Source organism: Oculina patagonica, chromosome 5, assembly GCF_052425735.1.
Source record: "Oculina patagonica isolate OP01 chromosome 5, crgOcupat, whole genome shotgun sequence".
In the NCBI taxonomy this organism is placed as follows: Eukaryota; Metazoa; Cnidaria; class Anthozoa; order Scleractinia; family Oculinidae; genus Oculina; species Oculina patagonica.
The window spans coordinates 18,504,882-18,528,706 of record NC_135762.1 but is presented as its reverse complement, the minus strand read 5'-3'; the positions used below and the strand labels follow the sequence as shown (position 1 = coordinate 18,528,706).

Here is a 23,825-nt window from a genome sequence, read left to right as displayed (position 1 = left end):
AAATTGATGACAAATCCTTCCAATGTAGAATACATTTTTGGTTGTTATGGTTAGGGCTTTGCTGAATGTTTATTTTTCTAATAACAAGTAAATACTAATGATATTAATGTTTTCATTAATTCAAAACCCTTGCTTAACTCGTATATCCAGTATACCATGAAAGTTAACCATTCCAAACATCAAAATGGGATTATTTAAGCAGTTCTAGAATGCGAGATAGTGGTTGTACAATAATCCTCTTGTTGTAAAGATTATGCTGAAATTAAAACTGAAGACTTTTCTGTTTCATTTAGTGAAACCAGCGTTAGCACAGTACACCACATTATCAATGTAAATTTGTGAAAAAGTCCTTAACTTTTTTCTACAATGATGTACTGTGGAAAATGATGAGGATTCTTTAGCTAAGATGAATATTGCCGTACTTCCATAATTATGTTTGTCCGGAATATTAAAGTATTTGATGGCGTAAGACAGTGAAAAACTGCGCGGTCGTCAGCGTCAATTATACAGATACACTCTTGCATAAGTTGGTAAGCAAAATCTGGGGAGAAGACAAAACTAAAGTGGTTGCTTTGAGTAGTTTTGTAGTCTATTGAGCTTACACTGATGCACTTAACAAGTGCTTGTAAATATTCGTGTTGTTGGTGGGGTGAAACTCTCCCAAGTTTAATTCCCAGGAGGTCTGGGTCTGGGTCAGCTTCACAACAGAAACAATAATAAAGGTTGTGCGTGCTTGCAAAACCTCATAAAAGATATGTCAGATAAAAGCACATGTACCTATGTAAATGCCTGTCTGTGCAGGACACTTTGTACATTTTATTAAAAATGTAATCAACACTTTTGTGCCATGGTCATTTCCAATTTGACAAGAAAAAAATAAAAACAGCAGCAATAAACATAACACATGGACTATACACATGGTTTGAAAATCTGTTTGACATTCTCTTCAAGCTTCTTCATTATATTACAGGATGCTCTCTCAGATCTAAGGAAAACATTGCTTCAAAAGGGTTACCCCAAAGGCATAATTTCCAGCAACATAAATGATGTCTTAAACAGACATAGGGACAGTCCTTCCGAAACTATTGGTTGGCAAGAATAAGGTATCATTATTTTACCTTATTTTAGGTCTCAAAATAAAGCTATAAAATTAAACACCATCTTCAGTCTGGTGTTAGCAATCTCAGGTTGATTTTTCAGAACACTTGCCTGATTAAGACAAATATCGTTTCCGTTGCTCTAAAAAAATTAAAGGTTTTATGAAAAGCCAGTTGCTGGGAATGTGACACCTACATCGGCAAAACAAAATGACGAGAAAGGTAGAGCATTTTAAGGATCCACAGACAGATTTCTCACACGTTGCTAAGGTGCTAAAAGAGCGCGCACATGCTACAGATGCTTTTTGTACGTGTACAACTAGCGCGTGCACTGTTCTCTGGTCAGATGAATTGTTTGCATGCAGTAAATCTAAATACCAGACGGTCTTTAAGTTTTATTCTCTTTTTTCTATGCTATATTTCCCCCCTCGGTTGGGAATACAACCATAACTTAGTATTCATTACATTTTATGGACAAATCAATATCGTAAATCTCTCTAAAGATTATTTCTTCTAAAGAAATGAAACCCTTACTTACCAAGATGTAAACATAGGCACACTAAGCGTGCAGGAGTTATTTTTTCAATTTATGGGGTGGCTTGGGGTGAAACTGGGTGATTGTCCTGTTGGGATGGTTTATGCCATGGGTTGAGCTATTTGTGTATGGCGCCCCACGGAGTCACTTTTTTGCACAAAGTTTGCTTGCAAACAAAATAATTTTTACATGCATTTTGATACATCAGAACTGTTTTATTTAATACGGATATTTTCATCATTTAATTAAAAAACAAAACTAATTCAATTGTCAAAATGTCACAAAATGGCACGTTCTTATTAAAGCGGTTATTTTGTTGCTAGCTTTGTAGCAACCTTAACGGGTTACTTTTGTTTGTTACGGAATACTTTTGGCTTTTTGCCAAACACTGTAACATGATACCGTTGTTTTTCTCACTTTTATAACATGATACCTTTGTTTTTTTTAAACGAACGTAACACGATACCCTTGTTTTTCTCGAAAAAGCCACGTCTTCATATAGACATTGAACAAAAAGTACCATAATAAACGAAGTAATAAACGAATCAAATAAAAAACCACTCTCTTCGGAAAAGTTCTTTAAAGCGCAGTACACCTGGAGTATTTGTTTCCTGTCAAAACTGTTCAACAAAGATTTTCGTTCATTCACAACGTAAATTCTATTCAACAAACAAGAACTAATTGAGTTATCAAGTTGTCACGAAATGGCACGCTCTTATTCTGTTTTTGCTATCGATCGTAGTTGCTTTTAACAGTAAAGTTACTTGTACCGGTTCAATGTTTGAACGAAATTTTAAATGTTAAATGTTTGAACGAAATGTTTTACAGTTGATTTCATTTTACTTTGGCCGCCCGCTTTGCGAAGTTTTTTGGGAAATTGGAAACTTTGTTATGAAGTTGCCAATTACGGTGCGAGTTTGCGAATCAAATTGCAAACATCGATACAAATTTCCCGAATTCGGCTCGACTGAACTTTCCAAGTTTGGTAGTTGAGGAGAAACAAGACATGTTCGGCTCGAAAGTCATGGTGATTTCTGAACTCGAAGATTTTGGAACTTGTCAAGGAAAGTAGCTTGAAGTGCAAGACAACGTTTCGCATCAGCGATCACGCAAGTGATTTGCCGATAAATAAATATCATGCATGTAGAAATTTGGTCAAATTTTAACTTTTTTGTATGAAAACACATATTTAACGATTTCTGTGAGGCATAATCTTCACTGTCTTCAATTTCAAGTCTTCTGCGTTTGTAAACCGGATCAAACTGGATGGTTTACCCATACGAAAAATTGATTTTAATCGAAGCCGACGCGACGCGACAGGGAAGACTAATTTGTTCGAGACAACATGTTTACGGCTCGCTGAACATAAAAGTTTTTTATTTTTATGACATTTGTTTCCAACAGTTTAGCGTAGCAAAGCCCTTTTTGATAACATAACTACAGAAGGATTTAATAAATTCGGGCCGAAGTTGGGAACTTTGTATCGAAGCTCAAAATTTGATTCGCAAACTACGAATATGTTTCAAATCAATGATAATTCACAACTCACCAATTAATCTTTCAACAAAAACGAACTGCGACACGCTGCGACACATAATTTCGTCAGATTACTTTGCCTTTATAAACTGCAATTTGATTGGTTCTGATAGTACCTGAAATCTGATTGGTGTGACAAATAAACATACTTCACTGACCCACTGACATCGCGCCGACTTAAGAGCTATTTTGAAAAAATAACTCAAAAATGAACAAAGGCCATGACACCATATGAATGATTAATATTTTTCTGATAACGTGCAAAACAAAAAAATATTTAAGGCTTTTTCTTTATTGATCATGTGATCATGGGCGTGGCCCAATGATGTCATATTTGCACTCTGGACTGTAAAAAATCAGTCTCTTCGAGATATCGACGTTTTTGCATGAAGTATGAGTCGAAGGTTTATCCTGTGCATTGTTCTTTGAACATTACAGTTTCTTTGTAGTTTAATTTAACAATTTCCTATCTTCGTGGAGGAAATGCAGCCATATAGTTTTGTCAAAAATGGTTCGTTCGCGCCGGGTATTTATACACATATTCCTTAACATTACACAAATAAACAGTGCAAATTTCAGCGAGATCTGACAATTCTATACTTTAAAACTGCAAGGACCTTTCGAGGCAGTCGATTACGGCAGCGAAATTAGCAAATGAAACAGCAAAATATGCGTTCAACGCTTTGTTTTTGCGACGCTATATTTGAATTGTTATAGGTAGACCGCCGGTCAATGTGTTCAAGGCCGTATCGTTACGATTGCTCCATGAAAAAGCACGAAAAAAAATACGGATATTTCCGACTACTGTCGGAGAAAACATTGCGTAAACAAATCGTTACACTCAAGCTGCGTTTTGTCTAGGCTCGGCGAGGGTCGGATATCAAGACCCAGGATTAAACAAAAGCCATATATACAGTAAATGCTTTCGAATTATATTTGAAGATGAAATACGAAAGAATTTTGCTGTCTTTGACTGAAATTCCACTCGAACTGCGTAGATATCCTCGGAGAACCAGGGGCAGTCAGTGGGGCGAGGGAAACGCGAAAATGCGGGTAGAAAATAGCGCGAAACTGCGAGAGAAAAAATTAGCATATAAAAGTTGTATTGACTGAAAGTGCCCCTGGGGAAAGATTCTTACCAGACCAGTTCAAAAAGCTCTCTGAATACAACCTCCTGATTGGGCAGAAAAATCTTTTGTATTCCCTTTGTATTATTCTGCCCAATCGGCGACCAGCCTGACTACAGTCCTTTTGGTGTGTTCTCACACGAAATATGTACACAAAGCCAGTTCGCTCGCCATACCTGTCTTGCTTGTTCGCCAAGAATTTGCTCGGGAAGGAAAAGTTTCGGCTAGTGCCTCCCCTGGTTGAAAACGTCGAAAGTTTGACGGCCATGCACGCGGAGAAACGGCGGATTCTTCAGATTGTGGTCGATCGCAGGTATCGTAACACTTGCATGCTGTTTGCGAGTTTTAAAAGTTTGTGTGCGATATGCTAGTTGCACTGCTGTAATGGATGTTTTCAGATTTTTTCTGGGAAGATCAATGACAGCTTAACGCGAAACTTTTCCAAACAAGAGTAATTTTTTTTTTTTACGAACAAGCCTGGCAGATGTGTCAAGCGGCCGTCTAGCTACGCGTGCAAAGCGTGCAGCAGCGATTCCTAAGTTTTTTATAGGTGAGATAATAGAAGATCGATCGCAGCTGGAAGCGAAACTACAACAACAACAAAAAGTTTATTTAAATAATCATATTATTTGCAATATTTTTCACCTCCCGCAATTAGCCTAGTTATTCGAGGCGGGAGGTAAGAAGAAAATGATGAAGATAAAATAAATAAATAAAGTTACAAAAAGGTAATACCTTATCTACATTAAAGAAAAGATAGTAATAAGAAAGATAACTTCGAGTATCATAGTAATAAAATAAAATAACAATGTGTTTTAAGTTACATTTAGCTAAAGATTTTAGGAAGTCAAAAATTATTTCCAAACAAACTTTCAAGACCTTACATTTTTTAAAATTTTCCGTCGATCGACCGATTAGCTACGCGCGCGTGTAATGCGTGCAGCACAAATTGTAGCACTCAAATGACGGTCATATTTCCCGAAGACAAAATTTTCCCGACACTTCACATTTAAGTTGAGGAGGCACTAGCCGAAACTTTTCCTTCCCGAGCAAATTCTTGGCGAACAAGCAAGACAGGTATGGCGAGCGAACTGGCTTTGTGTACATATTTCGTGTAAGAACACACCAAAAGGACTGTAGTCAGGCTGGTCGCCGATTGGGCAGAATAATACAAAGGGAATACAAAAGATTTTTCTGCCCAATCAGGAGGTAGTATTCAGAGAGCTTTTTGAACTGGTCTGGTAAGAATCTTTCCCCAGGGGCACTTTCAGTCAATACAACTTTTATATGCTATTTTTTTCTCTCGCAGTTTCGCGCTATGTTCTACCCCCATTTTCGCGTTTCCCTCGCCCCACTAACTGCCCCTGGGTCTCCGGGGATGCGTAGATATGATCGCATGTTGTAAAGCCGATTCATGCAACATTGTTCTCAACGCGATGTAAGTGCTAGTGATTATTTATTCGTGTTTTAGTTACGCAATCCATTGTTTGTGCGACGCTTTTTATAGATCGCCTTTCAGACACACGTGCGTTGAGATAAGAAAGCTGACATGTCACTTTTAAAATTGTTATATAACGTTTGTAAATGTGACAAGTCACGTTTTTTCCACGAAATCGCAAGTGATCACCCACAGCGGAAAGTAATCCCTTGAGAAATTAAAACAGTCCCTTGAGAAATTAAAAAAGTCCCTTGAGAGTTTACAAATATGTGGTTCCAAATTTTGTCTACTAACCCCTATTCTACCATTTTAGCTTGTAAACAAGCAAAAACGTAAGGCCAGGCGCAAGAACGCACTGGCCACAACATCAAATGGGACCATTTCCAGGTCTAAGCCAGTGGATGATCTGACTTAAAAAAAAAAAATACTTACTATTGTTATCACTGTTGTTTATTATTGTTTACCTCATTCCAGTACCTCGCTTTAATTTTTTTTTTGCTTTTTGTAACTGTCACTTCTGAAGATGTGTGCTATGGCAAGCGAAACATGATACAATACACTTTTATTACATCAAGTAAATTTTAGGTTATTTTCAAACCATGAACAGTCCATGTGTTATGTTTGTTGTCGCTGTTTGTATTTTATTTCTAGATCTATACATTATACAGGTTTTGAGATTTACCTACTAAAAAGCAGCAAGGTAAATTTTCGTTGGATTCTGATTGTTCATCCCTTTCCTATGCACTTTCCATGAAGTATTCTATACATTGTAAATTTCATTATACCTCATCATTCATTCTCGATTCCACTTTTGTTTTGTACTCCTTCCAAGACTTCTCCTTTGACTTGGTGGTTTTGTCCATTTGTTTGAGCTGATCTCGCAATTGTCGCTAATATAAAATAAGAATGGCTAAGTTAGTTTCGTATTACTGTAAATATCCCAGGAAACTGAGTAGCTGGCTTTTGATCACAATACGTGAAAATTGACAGTATGAGCCCTGAATTCAGTTTAAGTTAAATGACTGGATTCCAGTGAACAAATAAGCTATATCAAAGACGTCAGTGCACATGGAATCTGACTTTTGATTCTAAACTCTGCTTTACAATTTAAAATTTATTTGTTCAAAATTTACCGCATACAAATGAACCTGAAATAATATTGTATAGTACTGCGTTGTCAATTTTCGTTGATTGAATTACAAAGTTGTACTTTTGTTGTCATTACTTTTAACAGCAAGATGTTGAAACAAAGCACTGTAAAGTGGAATTGTGTATATCCTTTAAAAATTATCCAACAAAAAAGAAGAACAAGTTCTTAGCTATAGTCTTATCTAGACCTCCCATTTGTAAAAGAGTTATTCATATATACCAGCTCTGCTGCATACTCCATAGATTTCTCTGTTAATTCACTTGTTACTCTTTGGTTTCCTAAAGAAACAAAGGAAACAATCATTTACATTAACTAATGAAGTACAGTCACAAAAAGCAAACAATAATAATAATAATAATAATAATAATAATAATAATAATAATAATAACAATAATAATAATAATAATAATAATCATTTCTATAGCGCTATTTAGCTAGTCTTTCATAGCGCTTTACAATCACTATGCTAAAATATAAAAATAAAATATAAAAATACCTAACTAAATTAATCTATTGAGCTAAAATATCTATACATGCAGAGAGTGAAGTTAAAAAGTTAAAGTTAAAAAATTAAAGTTAAAAATTTAAAAACTAAAAATATCATGATTGTTTAACTGGACTTAAAGTAAACGTGTATAAGAAATAAAAATTAAATGTCATAAGCTTCTTTAAAAAGATAAGTTTTTAGGTTCTTCTTAAAAATGTCTTCTGATGCTGATTTTCGGATGCTCAGTGGCAGGTTGTTCCACAGCCTTGGCGCAGCAGTGCTGAACGCCCGGTCTCCGTAGGTCTTGAGTTTAGCCATGGGCTCAGTTAGCAGTTCTTGGCCACTGGAACGTAGTGACCGAGAGAACGTTCTAAAACTTAGCACTGGAACGTAGTGACCGAGAGAACGTTCTAAAACTTAGCATACTAGAAACATAGGATGGTGTTTTGTCGTTGAGTGCTTTGTAGACTATTAACAGAATTTAAAAAATAATACGGAATTGTACGGGTAGCCAGCGTAGCTTAAACATTATTGGGGTAATAGAATCATATTTTCTTGTTAACGTGACAATGCGAGCAGCTGTATTCTGAACACGCTGTAATTTACAAATTAACTTTTTCGGAATACCATACAGAATTGAGTTGCAGTAGTCGAGCTTGGAACCAATAAAAGCGTGAATCAGAATTTCCGCAGAGTCCTGAGTGAGATATTTGCGAATCTTTGATATGTTCCTGAGATGGTAATTTGCCTCATTGCATATCTTTTTCACATGTTGTTCCATACAAAGGCAATTGTCAATGATGACTCCTAGGTTGCGTGCAGAAGACTTAGGGGCAATGTACTCATCTCCAACCCGAATATGTTCAAGATCAGGGCAATGTCGAAATTTGGAGCTAATGACAACTAGTTCAGTTTTGTCCTGGTTAAGTTTCAATAAGTTGTTACACATCCAACGATCTATTTCTTCAACACAGCGTTCAACACGCAACTTTGCTTCTTCAAGGTCAACACAGCAATCAGTCTTGAAGGATATATAAAGTTGCGTGTCATCAGCATACAGATGATATAGCAAGTTGTGCTGCTTGATGATATCAGCAATCGGTGCAGTGTAGATGAGGTACAGCAGTGGGCCCAGTACTGACCCCTGAGGCACCCCGCGAAGCAAGGGTCGATTTGACGACAGGCCTTCCTCTACTTTAACAAACTGTTTACGCGAAGTTAGGTAAGACTTAAACCAGGCCAATGCAGTTCCTTTCACTCCAAAACGATTTGAGAGTCTAGATATTAGTATTGCATGATCAACCGTATCAAATGCTGCAGAAAGGTCTAATAACAGCAATATGACCGATTTGTTTTGATCAAGAGCACACAAGATGTCATTTTGTACTCTAAGAAGTGCTGTTTCAGTTGAGTGAAATTCCTTGTATGCTGACTGAAACGTCTCGTCAAGGTGGTTGGTCATAACATGTTTCGTTAGCTGAACTGCTGCACACTTTTCCACCAGTTTAGAAATAAACTTTAAATTTGAGATTGGTCGAAAGTTTGAAAGCTGCTTGAAGTCGGCAGTTGGTTTCTTTAAGGTTGGTGAAAGCGAAGCAATCTTTAGGGCATCAGGCATCATACCAGTTGCTAATGACGAATTAACAATCCTGGTGATAGCAGGAAGGAGTATAGGGAAGCAGCTCTTAATAATAGATGCCGGAAGCGGATCAAGACAACAGGACTTGCTTAGAGGCTTATAAGCAAATTCTTTGACATCCTCTTGACTGACCTCATGAAAGTTGTTTAATTCAGCAGCGATTGTAGGCAATTTATCATCATCAGCTAGCAATAGATTTCTGTTTCTCGCTACAAGGACGGTGTGAATCTTTTCAACTTTGGCAGTGAAAAAGTCAGCAAATGAATCAGCTAGTAAAGCATTGCTACGGGAAGGCGGGTATCGTGTCTCATGGGACTTCTGCATAAGCTTGTTTACAGTCCTAAACAGCATCCCTTGGTCTGAAGAATGATCATTAATAAGTGATGTGTAATAAGTAGATTTAAGGGAACTTATCAAATTGTTGACGACGCAACACTGATACTGGTATGCTTCCCGATCACTTTGGAGCCGAGACTTCCGCCATTTTCTCTCTAGTCGTCGTTTAATTCGTTTCTCGGTAGCAACGTTCGGCGAATACCAAGGTGCAGCAGGTCGTATTGTCACCAAATGCTTTCTTAGCGGGGCATGTTGGTCCAACAGTGATCGAAGAACGTTATCATATTGGTGAACTGCACTGTCTAAGTCCATGGGTTGTTCCTGGACAATCTTAGAATTACGAACATCCTCGCAAAAAGAGTCAATATCTAAGGTGCGCAGTTTTCGGGAGCTGATAACTTTTTTTCTAAATTGAGGTTTCTTGAGAGATAGGTTACACAGCACCACAAGATGGTCAGAGATCATCGGGTCACGGATCTTAATGTTTCTTACAATCTGCTCATTTAATCTTGTTATCAGCAAATCCAGGGTGTGGCCACTTGCATGAGTAGCAGAACAGACGTGTTGTTTAAGATCAAAAGTTTCAAGAATTTCAAAGAACTTCTTAGTATGGACATTGTGAGAATTTTCCATGTGAAAGTTTAGATCACCAGCAATCATTAAACTAGCAGAGGGCTCGGATAATACATGTTCAAGCAATCTCGAAAATTCATCAAAAAACAGGGCATACGATATGTTGTTTGGCGGTCGATAGACGATTAGAATTCTAACACTCTGGAGGCTTCGGAGTCGGACATCCATGAATTCGAATGTTTCAAAGGAATCCGTGGCTGAGGTGTTAATATCAAGACTATCTTTGAACAATAATCCAACTCCTCCTCCTCTACCGTGTGGTCTAGGGACATGTAAGAACCTGTACCCAGTAGGGCACAGGGTACCCACCTCAATGTCATCAATATTCCCAGGTCTTAGCCATGTCTCAGTTAAAGCCAGAATATCTATATCATTGTCCACAACAAAATCTTTACAGCCATTGCCTTATTTTTAACAGATCTAGTATTCATGAGGCAGAACTGTAGATAACAGGTGCTCTTTATCGGTAAACAATGAGCTTCTCTTTGAATCTTGATTATGTTCGTCGTGTTACGAGTACATAAAGAAGCTCCCCTCAGGCGTGAATTGTCATTGTTGGAAGTTCTATTTGCAATCCGAACAGGAATTTTCCTACTGCAGTTTTCCGGACCAGGCATTGGATGTACATCACCACTGAGCTCAATGCATAATTCCATTACATTGAAGGTAGCAACGGAGTTAAAATAAAAATTTACACGGCATTTAAACCATTTCTTCCTCCGTATTTTCAAAAGCGCAAGCTTCCATTTGATAGCTTCTACGCAGGGCTCATTAGCAGTTCTTTGTCGCGTGCATGGCAATAGTGCATTCTTGTCAAGTTTCCATTGAACAGCTTCTATGCAGGGCTCATTAGTGTTGTTTTGTCGCCCCCAAGACAATAGTCTATCATTGCCAGGTTCAAGGTTGTTTTTGGCAAGGATGACTAGATGCAAATAAGGCGAAAGTGAAGTCAATCCAACAGTAAAATCGACATTTCCCTGGACCAGAAACAATCCCCTCAAAGCACTTTCAGTTCCATAGGACGACCAGACAGTTTCCAACGTCCCTGAGGCGGACAAGACTGGAAATAACCCGACCACAAGCGAAAAATAAAGCAAAACCACGGACATAACAAAACCGTGGCCGCACCGCACCCTTGGGAGTTCAAACCAATATAAAACTGTTGATAAAAAGTTAGTGTTTGTCACTGCCACATATTGTTGACAGCAAGACATTCCGGCTAACTCTTATGCCTTCATCAGTTCAAAGATCTTTAAACAGATGAAAGCTTACAGTGAGAACACGAAAACCGCGAACACTTTAATTATACTTTGAAAAAGGAAGTAGAGGATGTAGTTGACAAATTATTCACAAAAAATAACCTGCTGGCTCCATCTCTGTCCATTTGTTTGTATTTCCTGCAGTTTGAGCTGTCATTTGATGGTTTTCTGTAGAAATTTAGATATGCAAGATAGAGTTAAGTGTTCACGGTTTTCTGGTTCACACTTTAAGAGTTAGTCGAAACGTCTTGTTAACAACTATGTCATCTCTTGAGTACCGGTACTCAATTCTTAAATATAAAACTGTTATCATTGAGAAGTACCTTCCTGTTCCTCTTCATTCTTTAACAAGTTTCTAAAAAAGAGACACAATAAACAATCTGTTTGCAATACGCCATACTATACAGGTTTATCTATTACAAACCCAAAACCAAAACTAAACAAACAAATCAGTGGTCTGGAACAAAATACAAGCACCCTCCAACAGTCTTTCCCCATGTCATAAATAAAGAATACAGCCGATCTGAATTTAGTATAGTACTAGATACCATTAATGAGTTGCAAACAGAACAGTTTTGAAAAATATGGTCAAACAGAATCATGTACTGAAGATGCAGAGTTCAGATCACTAAAGTGTCTTGATGTTTGACCAAAAACTACAATTTAGGAGCCATGTACATGTACACTAAACTAACCATTTGCAAAATTAGGTTTTTGGCTCTAATGTGCACTAAACACACGGAAACGGATAACCAGCTGGGGTGCTGTTTAACGGACGGCTTGTACGGCTTGGATGGGGGAGAAGGCTAGGTAGAGCACAGGCTCGCTGTACATGTAGAGCATTCGTTACTATGCCAGAGGTACAGGGTCTTTAGCTTCTTGTCAGTCAGACAGCGTATCAGCAGCAGTAAGACACTCGAAGGTTTAAGAACTTCTCTTGACTCTTTATTGCATCTGGAGTAAACAACTCTTGACAGCTGTAGGTAACTCAGTGGTAGCTTGAGGTAATTCGTATCTCGTAGGTAGCTCTAAGTAATTCAAATGTTGTACGGTACAGGGCTACTTATATACGCTAACAGTGTGCCAATTATAACAGGTAAACTACAAGTTCAAATGAGGATTTCAACAAAATAAGCAATGTACATCTAGTTTATCAACATCGATCTCTAGGAATCGAAGGAAGTTGCTTCACATTTAAAACTTCCATTCAGGATGTACTCCAGGATATTGCTTAAATATAGTGTTGCTTGTGAAAGGTGCTCACTTTGCATTTTACAACTAAAAATAAATTACTGAACAAAATACAACAGGTGCAGTTCTTAAACTTTCCTTTCATGTTATGCTTTGTGATTCTATCAATGATTCTGAGCTTAAGATTCTATAAAACTAGCGAGTACTAATAAATTATACTTACTTTAAAATTCAACATAATAAACAACAGGACATATTGCAATTATACATTTTCTGGAGGAATAACGCTTAGCTTGCAATTCTTAGCTAAGAGTGGAACTAAGCTATAAAAAGATAAATAACGACCGGATATTGCTATCTTAGAGAGTAAATATAGTTAAATATCACAACTAAAACTTGCACAAGGTCAAGGCTAAATCAACAGATGACAACGCAAGGTTAAATATATTAAGGTTAAATTATAGACTTGAATAACATATTAATCAAATTGTTCCATGAGGCAGTTTTTCTGTCAGTCCTATATTTTTTTGAGTAAGTGTTTTATTTCTATGGGCACATCTACTTTTTATGGTTGAACCCCTATAAATAGATTTAGCAGCCTAAAAGAGCTGAAGCAGTTCACCAAAGGGTTTCTTCCGACCGAATAAATTCTGAAGAAATTCAAATTTTCAGTTTTGATGGTGAGTTCTCGATATCTACAGTCAGCCGCTCTTAAATCACATTTCCAGACCTGCATCCCCATGCCTGGGAATGCCCCCCCCCCCCCCCCCACTATAATGCCTCTTGTATTCCAGGCTTTCTAGTTCTGTAACATGCTTTAGATTGGACTACATCAGAGTGTGTCCAGCAATTTTTGCAGTATATTGCAAGGTGTGTTCCATGAATTAATTCGAAGTTAAGTGCAGTTTTAATTCTTCCATCAGTCTTATGAAAATTTAAACGGACAGTGCCACCATGATTTAGTGCTACTTGAAAATGCAATAAAAGTGTTTGTATTAATAAGAAGCCACTAATAATGTCCTGACATTGCTAAAATGTATTGTACTAATCATGACAATTGTTCAAAGCTGGTTTGGCTACAGACGGATATGGCAGTAGTGGTCTAATACTTTAAAAACGTCTGCCAGACGTTTTCAAATCCGACAGTGCCTACTTGGAAAAAAATCGCTTATAAACCGTTAATTCCATTTATTCGCACCCTTTAGAATGGATTATGCCTTTCTTTGTTGTTCAAAGGCTTTTTGTTGATCACTGAGTGCACCCTCATAATTTTATCATAGTTTACACCAAAACTTATAAAAATTCTCATGATACTGCCCCTTTAATTGATTGATGAGTTTTCTGTTTTCTCGTCTTGGAACTCGAAGGTGTCAACTTGAAACTCCATACTTAACGATTGAGGATTGAGTTCGGCACTTTAATTGACAGTTTAATGTACATGACTGTCAATTTATATTTGATCAGAACTGTCAAAAAAACAAAAACGTTCATTCTAATGAAAGTTCATACATGTTCACATATCATTATTTTACTACCGGTATATCCTTGCCCTTTTCATTTCTTAATGTATTGTATTAAGCTATTCGCTTTTTCACGATTCCATAATACATCTTGTTTACCCTCCAAATTTTTTGCATAAGCATTGTTATCAATTTCTCTTGGGACGATTGTACGTCATTGTAAATCCCAAGAGAAATTGACAACAATGCTTATGCAAAAAATTTTGGGGGTAAACAAGATGTATTATTGGAACAGTGAAAATTATAATTATTATGAAGTGGAGAAATAAAAATACTAACACCAATGCCAATATGTAACAAAATGTTCCCGTGACAAACCAATGAAATGCTGCACATTTCAGCACTATCAACTCCTGAGTACAGCTGACAATGAAACTCCACATTAATGTAAAAACATGTTTTATACCTTTTCACTGTTGCATTCTCCTGGGATAGTGCCACCTCCCTTTCCTTCAGAGTCTTTACATCCTTTTAAAGAAATGAAACCAGACTTAATTACCACTGAGCCAGCACCCAGCTTTACTTTTCATTCTAAACTGTACACCTCTACAGCTCTACATTTTTATTAAAAAAACTCTACGCTTCTACGGCTTTATGTTTTCAATCTGAATGGTCAGAATGGTACATTCTACATTCAGGGGAAGAGGGATGGCGTAGTGGTGAGAGCGCCCGCCTCCCACCAATGTGGCCGAGTTTAATTCCTGTACTTGGCATCATATGTGGGTTGAGTTTGTTGTCGATTCTCGTTCTTGCTCTGAGAGCATTTCTCCAGTTTCTCTGGTTTTCCTGCCACCACAAAAACCAACACTTCCAAATTCCAATTCGATTGGAATTACACCGCCGTAGAAGCGTAGAGTTTAAAAATGAAGACACTTGTAGAAGTGTACAGTTTAGAAAGAAAATGTACAGCAAAGAAGCGTAGAAGAATTTGTTGAAAACATAGAGCTGTACAAGCATACAGTTTAGATTGAAAACGCACAATCATACAAGCATACAGTTAGGAATAAAAATGAAGAGTCACAGAAGCGTAGAGTTTAAAATAATTATAAAAAACGTTGAGCTGTAGAAGCATACAGTTTAGAATGAAAACATAAAGGCATATAAATAGAGTTTAGAATGAAAACATCGATTTGTAGAAGCATAGCGTACAGTTTAGAGTGAAAACGTACAGCTGTAGAAGTATAGAGTAGAGAGCATATGTAGAGCCGCAGAGTTTAGAACCAACATTCAAAAAAAATTACAAACGGTAAAACACCCTGTAAAGGTCAGTTTTATAGGATTGCAAGGTAATCAAGCGACCATTAAAGTAAGATGGTAAAAGTTGTTTAATATACGTGAATAATTTGATGGTTACCATGACAACAAAGTTTTTTATAAAAGTGAATGAGATAAGGCAGGGGAAATGATTACAAGAGTTTATGATATGCCTGCCACAGCTTAATGGTAGAGGTGTAGAGCTCTACAACAAAAGTAAAATCCTGTTATCTTGTCTCTTTGCTGCAGTTGTTGGCTGCTACCCAGCTTGCTTTCAGTTTATGAATTTCTGAGAAAGCACCAATTATGAAATGGTAAATTTTTACCATGGGTAAGAAGAGGGTAATTTTTCACCAAGTATTTCACTCTAAGCATTTTCAATATTACCAGTAACTCAATTACTATGCTTTAAATATCATAAGAATGATCTCTCATCCGGCAGAGATTGAGTTTAGATGATCCCTTTTTTGGCGGGGGGAAAGCCATCTCCTACGGCCGGTTTTGGCTGGCACAGATGGCAATGGGTAAAGGTGAAGTGATGGAACTGGATACCAAAATTTCTCACCTCTTGTTAAAGAATAAAAAAATGTTTTCTTGAATTGTTTACTTTAAACAGTACAACACCTTGCAGTCATCAATTTCCTTAACTTCATGTAATAATTACAATTAACTATATCAGTTATTGTAGGAGAGGTGTGAAAGTTCTTTGTGATGTTATTCTCTAAACACTTATCTGTTATGCAGATTTTGTACCCAGTAAAGCATTGTTGACATACATTCTTATGATTTTGGGTGTTAAATTTATGTTATTCACAATGAAATTATCTCTTTAGAGAAACACAAAGAAAAATCCGGTCTAGATGTAAGGTTTTCTTGATCCCTGGATTCTCCCCCTTTCAATGCATGCACACTAATCATGCATGAAATTATGGGCAGTAAGGATGTGCAACGTAATACAAGGGAATGACCTTAAAGGAATTCATCCACCAGATTTACTCATATCGGTTGTTATTATTCAACACATGCGCGCGCTGCCCATATATGGTCAAACTAACGATTCTGTCATCCGTACATAACAGATATCCTCGGTATACGTAGGTTGCGAGATTCGTCCGTCTTGTGCCCTGCATTTACCTTTTTCTTTCTGCATTGTTTCGTTGACAATTGTGAATTCCTCTCATCTTCGGAATTCGTCGCCCTCGGCCTACGGCCTCTCGGCTAAGATCAGGCGATATTCCCGGATAATTGTTAACTATTTGTCAAACAGCAACCTAACCAATATACAAACTGAACTAAGCCACCCTATATATCTCTATGATAAGCGCACACACAAAAACAAAATGGCGGCTTTTTCTATACGGCTTGGCCTGCGAGGGAGATAAATCGGGCTTAAAACAGCTTTGTGGTATTTGAGAGGACACTACTACTCGCCTACCTCACTGAGTCTTTTGTTTGCAGCTTCCTTCTGCTGTAGAGCTAATGTCAGTTGGGACTTGTTGCTTTCAAGCTGAATCTAGTTGTTAACATAAACACAATATTAAAATGGTCACATTAAGTGGATTACCATGTATATCTCCCTTCGAATGCATTGGGGAACCAGCCACACTGGCACAGCACTGGGACAAGTGGAAAGCTGAGTTTGAACTGTATGTGGCAGCTTGAGGGGTTGACGACAAAGTGCAAAAGCGAGCTCTACTTTTACATCTCGCAGGACCCAGAGTCTGTGAAATATTCAAAACGTATTCAGCCGAAGTGCGAGGTGACAATAAGGAGTTAGATATAAAGCGATAAAATGTCTCTGGGGCCATTTCAGTGAAAAAGAACATAACTAGCGAGACAAAAACTGCTGGGAAGCAAGCCGAATCAGGGCGAAACAATCAACAACGTTGTTACGCGTTTGGCGGAAGACTGTGACTACAATCTAACTCCGGCTAGTAACATCGCGAAGCAGCGCCAAGATCGGTGTTCTGGTCCCCCAATGGACTCAACAAATTATGGGAAGTGCGTTTCGAAATTTTCTTACAACCTGACATAACTATTTCTCAATCCTGCTGTGTATCCATTGGGGGGGGGGGGGTGCATATGAGCACCTCCAGAGCGAATTTGTGAGCGCTGCAGGCATGAAAACGTAGGGGGGGGGGGGGTATGGGGATATCCTCACCCAGAAAATTTTTAAAAAATAGGTTATCTGAGACAGCATTTTGTGCGTTGTGAAGACAGTTTGTAAGGAAACAAGGCAGGTAATAGTGGAGGTAGCAACGACAATAATCTGTACATTTTTAAAATTCCAAAACGTGTTTTTTAGAAACAGAACCTTGTAAACGTAATTTACAATGAATAGCTAACAATGAGGACAGTGCATAAAAGGAAGACAGAAAATAGATAGGTTCCATTATTAAAGTGTCAAATGGTAATTAAATAAATCAGCATGAGAGTCGGTTTGTTGATCTTTTAGCACTGTGTCAAGCTCCAACCTTCTTGGGTGCTTCAAGCCCAACAAGTACCCAGTCTCCTCTTTGTTTTTTAGTGCCCGAGAATATTAATGGAACTTCGAAGGGTTCAACTATTCGAGACTAAGAAGGACATTTGGTGGATGTATATTTGAAATTAACCTAGAATCACACAATTTGGTCAAAAAAATACCACAGGAATCTACAAATGGTGGACCTTCAACTCAAAGGACCATATTGAATGTAAACAGTACAAGGGTTCAGGAATACCATTCCTCTTTATTAACCGTATTTATTTATTCATCGTCGCACACCCTCCCTATGGGCCTGTAGTATATACCACACAAGTGAGTAGTGCTTTTTGCTTGCGCTGATTGGTTAACTTGGAGGTGATAAGCAAAGCAAAGTACTATTCACCTCCGAGCAGCTAAAGAGAAACAAACTGCCCATTAGGACTTCAAGACGATGAAAATGTGTAATTCATTACGAATTCAGTTATTAATTCACGCATGCCCAACGAAGCGGTAGATGTCCCACGGGGGATAACAACCGAATGCAGTTTTTTCGTTCACAAAAAACCGGTTTGTGACTACGCGAAGATCAAACAAGTAAACGAACTAGTGAACAAAGTGAAACGCTTTGAACATGAAAACTTTGATAAATTCAGTTCAGACAAGCAAACACTCGCTTGAAATATGTGACCTCTTTTTTTGAAATGATGCGCCGTAAACATGAATTTTTTTTTCAAGAAAGTTTCGAACAAGCGTATGCGCCAGCGAGACTAATTGATTGTCTATTGTAGCGTAAAGGCAAGTAGGAAAAAATGATATCTCTGGTTCTATTTGGCGTAAATCAGTGATTTAAACGGTGAAATGATCTTAATAAAAAGAAACAATGCTCTACGAAAGTTTTTATGATGCGTCGTTTTTTTTTTATAAAAAACAATCCTAACTACAACAAAATCACCTCAGTGTCGGTGAATGTGGTGGATATTAACCTCGCCGCTTCGTGGCTCAGTAAATAATCACCACTATTCACCTCCCCTTCGGTGAATGATTGTTAATTATTATGAGACAATGCAAGTTAAAAAGAACCGAAAAATGTTTGTCTAGTAAGTTTCTAGAGGTGATAGGCTCTACATGGTTTCAAGTTTAACATCTCGAGCTGTGTAATAATTTGCCACATGTTTCCCTAGTGCAGCTTGTTTTGGCTCAATTCTATTTGCAAGATTTGCTTTAAGCTCTCGAAATGTTTGCTCTGGAAGAACAAGGTCTAAAATATTCCATGAAATTTTTTTTGTGATGCTGAGCCCTGCTGTTTAATTTTTGCGAGAGGCGTTGTTTGTTTTCACGGACGACGTATTAATCTTTTCCACTAAATGTTTTAGTTCAGGTAAGACCATTGTTTTGATCATTCATATAATATATAACTGCTTGAAAGGCTTATTTTCTTTTCTTTGCTAACAGCGGCCATTGTCACGATTTTCATGTTTGCTTTCTTCTTGCTCTCTGCTCCCTTCCAGTGCAACCCCAGGGAAATGCCTATCGGAGCCAAATACGGCTCATAGAACAATGGCTTTTTTTAACAGGCCAATCATGTCAAGTACTCAAATCCTGGTACACAGTTGGGGGCTCAGAACAAGGATTTCAGCGCTGATTCGCAGATGGACTTAACCAAGGGTTTAGTTTCGTCTGTGGCCCAGGCTACCAGGTGAGAGATATTGTGATTTCGCAAAGAACTGAAGAGCAAATTTTACTACGAAGAAAATCTGAGTCTGACCAAACTTTTGAAAATCATGAGCACCTATCACCAAAAGGATGCCTTGGTTCTCGTAAGTGAAGAGATTCTGAATCGTACCTGGGAAGACTGAAGTAAGGGCGATAAAGGAGCGAAAACTAAGCAGCCATGGCAGGGCAAATGTTGGAGATGCGATTAGCCAGGTCACAAAGGGAAAGATTGTAAAGTTTCTCGTTACCATACTTGCAGCAAATGTGGAAAATGTGGGCACATGGAGGTCTGTTGTCACACGAAACTGGATAAACATGGCAAAGGAAAAGGCAAATCTGGAAGAAAACGAGAAGGCATACGAACCATAGGCAACCAGCCTGACCAAGGTGACGTGGAAGGAAGCGAAGTCAGTGAAGATGATGGATTCTATGTCTTCAGCGCCTGATCAGATGGTGATTCAACCACTTTACCACTTATAATGGAAAGTGAACCTGTCAATGTCATCATAGACTCAGGTGCTACCTGCAACTTAATGTCTGAGCAAGTGTTTGATAAACTGTCCAAAGGAGTCTTACAAATGTGCGAGGCAGCAAGGCGTGTGAGGCAAGGCAGCGAGGCATGCAAGACAAGACAGCAAGGCAGAAATCCCTACTCCAAAATACCTAAGCTAACTGTAGGCTAACTGGAGCGCTATTTAGGCTAACCGTAGTGCCATTTAGGTTAACCAAAGTGCTATGTAGTAGGCTAGCCGGAATGGATCGCATGTCTTGCTTGCTCGCACTATGTAATGACCCAAAGAAAAGCTAGAGTTGTTAGAGACTGATACAAAAGTTTATGCTTATGCATCTCAGGAGCCATATGCTTAGACATGAGGCAGGCCAATCGAGCGATACTAAGAGAGAAACATCCTGTGCCTACCATTGAAAAGACAATGCAAGAAATTTCAGGGGCAAAAGTGATCTCCAAGTTAGATTTGAACATGGCATTTCACCAAGTAGGAACTTGCTCCAGAGTCAAGAGACATTACCACTTTTGCAGGACCTAATGGTCTTTACCACTACAATTGTCTGATATTTGGTGTCAATATGGCCACTGAGAAGTTCCAAACACATTATCTGGCAGGTACTCAAAGATTGCCCTGGCACTCACAATATTCATGATGATATCCGTGCAGTTGGTGCTTCTGAAGAAGAACATGATGAAAGGTTGAATTAAGTGATGAAGAAATTACAAGGTGGTTTAACACTGAATTGCGACAAGTGCCAGATCGGTGTGAGTAGCATGGAGTACCTACTGTAGGTAACATGTTAACTGACAAGGGATTAAAAGTATCCGGTGACAAAGTTTAAGGCTTTGTGCAAGCGCTAAGACCCAAGAACCAGTCAGAGCTGCAAAGCTTCCTTGGTTTGGCACAATGTTGTTCAAGGTTCAATACAAGCTCCACGATCATTGCCAGCCCACTGTGGGATCTGACCAAATTCCATGCCAAATAGAAATGGGGCACTGCTAAAGAGAAAGCTTTCCAAGCAGTCAAAATGCAACTGATGCAGGCACCAGTCGTGGCATTCTTCAAACAAGGAGTGGAGAACCGTGTCACCACAGACGCCTCTCCAGTAGGTATTGGAGCTGTCTTGGGACAAAAGCAAGAGGATGGCCTGTACAGACCTGTACACTATGCTAGCTAAAAACTAAATCCACCCAAAAGCAGATATTCTCAGTTTGAGAGGGAGGCACTGGTGGTGAAGTGGGGCTGGAAAAAATTCTTCCTGTAAATCCATAGAAATGAGTTGGAATTTTGCACTGACCATAAGCCACTGGTCACTATTTTTGGTGCACATTCAAAACCACCTTCATCCAGAATTGAAAGATGGTTGTTATACAAGTTTAGCATCAGACACATCCCTGGCAGAGAAAAAAGCTGCTGACGCATTGAGCAGATTGCCAGTAGATAGTGCTCCTGATACAGCCATCAAGCAGACAGAAGAATATGCATGCACCATAGTTGCTGATGCCATACCTGCAGCATTAGCACCTCGCCAAGTTAGAGAGAATCAGAGCGAGACTCTACCCTGCAACTGGTTCGCCATGCCATAACCTCTGGTGATTGGTCGAAACACCAAGGAACAACCCACAAAGCCGTTGAGATGAACTCTGGATAGTGGGACAGCTGGTTATGAGAGGAAAAAACGTTGTCATTCCAAAAAAGTTGTGGGATCAGACCATGCATTCAACTTGCTCATGAGGGCCACTAAGGGATGGTGCGAACAAAATCTTGATTAAGAGAGAAAGTATGGTGGCCAGACCTTGACAAACAAGCTTAAAAGTTAATCCGAGCCTGCAACTCATGCCAACTGGTTGGACCCAGACCAAAGCCAGAACCAATAAGGTCAACACCACTGCCCCAAGCCCCATGGAGTGAAATTGTTATGGACTTACTAGAGATTCCAAAGAAGGGACACTTGCTCGTTGTAGTTGATTATTATTCCAAGTGGCCAGAAATAGCTTTGCTGACCAAGACTGATGCAGGAAATGGGATCAAATGTATGAAAAGCATGTTTCACACTCATGGTTTGCCTGAAACCCTCAGAAGTGATAGTGCTCCACTGTTTGCTTCACGAGAATTTGAAGGATTCCTTGAGTATTTGTCAATTGATCACAAGAAGGGCATCCCGTATTGGCCTCAAAGTGATGGCCAAGTAGAGGGGCTCAACAAAACCCTCCTGAAGGCAATCAGAATAGCACAACTATGCAACCGTGGGCCATTAATTACATTCACCAATGCTTTGATAGTTCAGCAAGCATATCAATGTCATTTGATTCTTTGCTTTTCGACGATCCAGTTCCATAAAATGTTATCGTGTGAAGCGCTAGCGCTACTTCCTTTTGTAAGGTTTAAGTTCTGTCATAGCCCTCCACAGCACATTTTGTTGACATTTTCTCTACCTATTTATACATGTACTTTTCTGAAGGAAATAAGAGAACTAATTCGATATGCAGATTTTTGTCTTCTTGATTTTAGTCACTGTTCCACTAGACCCATGCCCCCTACACTCGGTTGCAAACCAGCCAAGCTGTCAAAAATCACAATAGTTTCATCGGTTTAAAAAATCCTTGCTAGTCTTATTAGTAATTAATTATTAATCAACTTTTTAGGACAAAAACTAAATATGCAACAAGCAAATATGAAAAACAAGAGATGTCAAACGCGGAATATCTTCTCAGATATTCCCCATTCCAGAAGTTGAGATCGTCAAGTCCACATCAGCCAAATCTGTTATCCCGAGGCTCGACGCCATATTTGCAAGACAGGGAATCCCTGACGAGCTGAAGGCTGACAATGGCCCCCCTTTTAATGGAGTTGAATTAAGCAACTTTGCGAGGCATTTAGGATTCCATCACAGGAAAGTTCAACCTCTTTGGCTGAGAGCCAATGGTGAGGCAGAACGTTTTATGTCAAACCTTGAGAAGTGTGTGCAAACTGCTGTTGTTGACGGCAAAACTTGGAAACAGGAACTGTATAAATTTCTCAGACAGTATTGTGCGACATCGCACACAACCACAAATGTATTCCCAAGCGAAGCACAATGGAAGGAAACTCAAGACCACCCTGCCTATTAGTATCACCAACAGCAGCTAGACAAAATACCCTGCAGGAGACTCGGAAGACTATGGCAGAGAGAGATGCAGAACAAAAGCCAAAGATCAAGGTGCATGGAGACTCGAAACTGGGCACAAAACCAAGCAATATTAAACCAGGAGATACAGTGCTTGCAAGACAACCAAAGAAAAACAAATTAAGCAATCTTTTCAATTCAGAATCCCTTGTTGTAGAGGAAAAGAAAGGATCTATGGTTACAGCTAGCAACGGTTTCAAGTCCATAATGCGAAATCCATCCATGTTTAAAATCATCCGGAGAAAGAACTGAAAGCTGAAGGAGATTGCAGAGAACAGGAAGAACCTTCTGTGCGGAACAAGCCAAAGTTTCGACACAAGATGAAGATCCAAACCCCCAAGCGCAAATAACGGGGGCCTGCGGAGGTCACAGAGACAAAAGATACCCCCAGCAAGGCTCACAGATTACGTTCAAATAATCTACTACAACCATAGACAGAAGTAGTTGGAACGCTTACGCTAAAAAGATAAAAATGCAGATACTTGACGCTTAAACTTTCTCGACGACACATGCAAACATTTTAGGAGGCCCCCCTCCCCCCTTTCAATGTTGAACCCATTGTGGCTAAGGATTGTCTGTGCAATATGTTCGGGAGCTCAACATTGAGAAGGGGTGGGGGGAGACAAGGGATTATTTTGGTTATCGTGCCAACACTTTTGACGATGGTTGTAGCATAAACACTAAACACCTTAAGAGGCCCGTTATTAGAAGGCATGGTTATCATTTGTTGATGTTATTGTAAAGTTGTTTGATTTAGTTACCCAAAATATA

The 23,825-nt window shown here is 38.8% G+C and overlaps 1 protein-coding gene across 5 annotated transcripts in view; it reads right to left on the bottom strand.

The window, feature by feature from the left end:
• The window catches only part of LOC144653125 (centriole and centriolar satellite protein OFD1-like), a 104,861-nt gene that overhangs the window by 13,016 nt on the left and 68,020 nt on the right, over positions 1 to 23,825 (bottom strand). For all 5 annotated transcript variants that reach the window (XR_013570681.1, XM_078513042.1, XM_078513045.1 and 2 more), the window contains 5 exons: positions 16,638 to 16,715; positions 14,355 to 14,416; positions 11,561 to 11,592; positions 7,103 to 7,161; positions 6,519 to 6,623 (listed from right to left, as the gene is read on the bottom strand). Coding sequence is in view for 4 of the 5 variants with exons in the window: in XM_078513042.1 (XP_078369168.1) it covers positions 6,519 to 6,623; positions 7,103 to 7,161; positions 11,561 to 11,592; positions 14,355 to 14,416; positions 16,638 to 16,715 (336 nt within the window). In the remaining variant the exon portion in view is untranslated. The remainder of the gene's footprint in view (positions 1 to 6,518; positions 6,624 to 7,102; positions 7,162 to 11,560; positions 11,593 to 14,354; positions 14,417 to 16,637; positions 16,716 to 23,825) is intronic.